Source organism: Pseudomyrmex gracilis, unplaced genomic scaffold, assembly GCF_002006095.1.
Source record: "Pseudomyrmex gracilis isolate BER0280 unplaced genomic scaffold, ASM200609v1 scaffold_542, whole genome shotgun sequence".
Lineage (NCBI taxonomy): Eukaryota > Metazoa > Arthropoda > Insecta > Hymenoptera > Formicidae > Pseudomyrmex > Pseudomyrmex gracilis.
The window spans coordinates 60417-63694 of record NW_018021126.1 but is presented as its reverse complement, the minus strand read 5'-3'; the positions used below and the strand labels follow the sequence as shown (position 1 = coordinate 63694).

Genomic DNA, 3278 nt, shown 5'->3' with positions numbered 1-3278 from the left:
GACATACAAATTGTCTACAAATTTTATATTGATGTAATGATTGTTGCTTCATGTCAAAACAATGATGAACAAATTGATGATTATAATTTGGCATGAATGTTCCTAACAGCACATGTAGATTCCGCAAATGTTCCGAGAATATCACGAAAGTATATTGCGTATATTCTAGGAACATTCGAAATACGTACTACGATATGCTAAGTATATACTAAGAATGCTACTATATCCGAGTTTTCCTATTTCTTAGTACATACTGAGAACATCTTTTAGTATATCTACAGAATGTCCTGAGTATGTCATTAGTACATGTATATTATATATTCAAGACATTCTATATATGTATATACTTCTATTTCCTACATTTTTATATACATATATATATAAATAAAAGGATTTATATATATTATCGAAAACACTTCAAACCGTTTTTGTTTGCATACGATTTACTTAATTACAAAGTAAATGTACAAGTTTTAACTTACGTTTGAATTTTTACAAAGATGCAAACAAAACGAATTTGAATCATTTACGATAACATACCAATGATTGTATTAATATTGGTTTTATAAAAATTATACTTTTAATTAATAATTATACTTTTAATTAATTTTCATGTTACAGATTGCACATATATATATATTTGGACATGTATGCATATGTTGTAATTTTATAATAATTTTAGACATTAGAAATACAGATACAAATATAAAAATAGAAAAACGAATAGAAAAACAATAATTATAAACATTGAATCTTATACATTGTAATTTAATAAAGCCATATAATTAAAAAAAAACTTGGCTAATCAGACGGCCAATGCTTGCAATATACAAACTATAAAAAATAATTAGAGAAAATTGTAAAAAGAGAATTTTGAAACAATTCCGTAAGTTCAAATAAAATTCCATGAAAAATACCTGAGTTTGTAAGGTAAAACAATGTTTGAAAAAAATGTTAGAAGTTTTCTAGTCTTTTCCACAGACATTGTGGTTAAACACTAGTTTATTTAAACTGTACTCTCTCGGCTGTGGATAATTGATCCCTTTCTAAGGGGATTCTTCTCTTTCTTGTTCTTCACATTCCTCCGTTTCTTCTTCACGTCTGTTTCTCCGAGCATCTTTTTCTTCTCTTTCTTTTGTTCCTTCAAGAATCGTTTGCCTTTGCATGCGTTCTTTGGCATGAGCCAACCATATTTTTATAGGAGCTGCTATTTGTTTGTCTGTGGCATTTGTATGAAGTTTTCTTGCTGCACCTAGAAACAATGTTTTAAGTATTACTTATGTGAATAAACTAAAATAACTTTTTTAAATGTTATTGTATTATATGTATAAATTAAAACCTGTACACATTTGATTGTCAAAATATATGTGCAGATCATATATAAATATCGTAATCGTATTTAAAAATATAAACATTTAAAATTGTCTAAGTAAGTGATAAAGTTCTTATACCTATTTGTAAATGTTTTTCAATTTATGAAAAAAGTATGCAGTAATAATAATTAATGGATTTTGAATTTTATTTACTTACTCATAATAACTTTGCATATGTGCAATTTGGAAAAGTTTNGTCTGTGGCATTTGTATGAAGTTTTCTTGCTGCACCTAGAAACAATGTTTTAAGTATTACTTATGTGAATAAACTAAAATAACTTTTTTAAATGTTATTGTATTATATGTATAAATTAAAACCTGTACACATTTGATTGTCAAAATATATGTGCAGATCATATATAAATATCGTAATCGTATTTAAAAATATAAACATTTAAAATTGTCTAAGTAAGTGATAAAGTTCTTATACCTATTTGTAAATGTTTTTCAATTTATGAAAAAAGTATGCAGTAATAATAATTAATGGATTTTGAATTTTATTTACTTACTCATAATAACTTTGCATATGTGCAATTTGGAAAAGTTTACTTTTTTCTTGGCGCCGTACCAACTATAATTTACTGCCAGCTCGTTTGTAAAAATTGTTTTTATTAGACGTACACAAGAAATTCTCAGATCTTGGCAATTAACGTGAGCTAATTGTTTAACCTATAATAGAAAATTAAACTTTAAAACCTTTTATAAAGTACAATTATCATATTTATGTGAAAATACTATAGACATATAGATTTAAAATTTTTGCAACAAAATTATTTGGTAGATTAATATAAAAAAGAGTATCTCTTAAAAGTTTAAGATTAATATAAAAAAAGATATCTCTTGCAAGTTATCAAAATATCTGTAATATATCTTTAATATATTTTATTAATATCTTAATATGAAAAAAATATCTTAATATTAAAATATATTGAAACAAAAATATACAATTTGATTTTGAGATCATTTTTTATAAGATGTTTCATAAAAAAAAAGATATTATTGAAAACTAAAATGCAAGTTTAGCATATATATATATATGAAAAACTAAATATCAAACAAGTTAACATCACTGATATACTTTATTACTCAACATTAATTACAATGTAACACGTTTGTTATGTAACAGTTTAAAATACATTATTTTATTTAACTTACTATCTGATTTTGATACACTAAATCATTAGCTAATTTGATTTCCATTGTTTATAGATTATTTTCATTTTTTAATGACAGATCTTGAAAGATATCTATTATTTCCTTTTTTTCCGTATCCAAAGTTTCGATTGAAACTTTCTGTAGAATGAGTTTTTGACATTTTTCAATTGAATTTAGTTTTAGTTCCAAACTTATGAGTTTTTGAATGACAAATCGTTGAAATGGTTTTTCAGATTCTATAGCAAAATATATTCAACACATTAAAGTTATAATATTTACCATACATACATTTTAGGTATATTCATAATCTCATACGCGTGTGTATACAGGGTGATTCAGAACAACCTGTTATCTTTGAAAATACATATTCTTGACTACATTCTAAGACAACTTTTTATTTGGCAAAATTTTGTCTGACGCTTACTTTTTGAGTTACTAATAAAAATAGTTGACGTACCATGAGTCGGATTTAAAAGGTAGGCAGGGGCGGCGCAACTCACCGTAATTGACAGTGATTTATGTGATGCACGGATTAAATGATACAAATTGCGAATGAGTAAATAAATTAAGTAAGAGAAAAAAAGAGAGAGAGAGAAAGACATAGTCACTTATATAAGTCACTTATTTTTATTAATAACTCAAAAAGTAAGCTTTAGACAAAATTTTGCCAAATAAAAAGTTGTCTTAGAATTTAGTCAAGAATATGTATTTTCAAGGATAACGGGTTGTTCTGGATCACCCTGTATATAT

At 25.2% G+C, this 3278-nt stretch overlaps 1 protein-coding gene across 1 annotated transcript; it reads right to left on the bottom strand.

Moving 5' to 3' along the window:
• Positions 1 to 735: 735 nt before the first annotated feature.
• LOC109861014 lies at positions 736 to 2786 on the bottom strand. Its single transcript, XM_020440489.1, has 3 exons — positions 2529 to 2786; positions 1883 to 2042; positions 736 to 1252 (listed from the first exon to the last, which is right to left on the bottom strand). The coding sequence occupies exons 1-3, from the start codon at positions 2571 to 2573 to the stop codon at positions 1047 to 1049; spliced, it is 411 nt and encodes a 136-aa protein (XP_020296078.1). The 5' UTR covers positions 2574 to 2786; the 3' UTR covers positions 736 to 1046.
• Between the last annotated feature and the right edge of the window lie 492 nt (positions 2787 to 3278).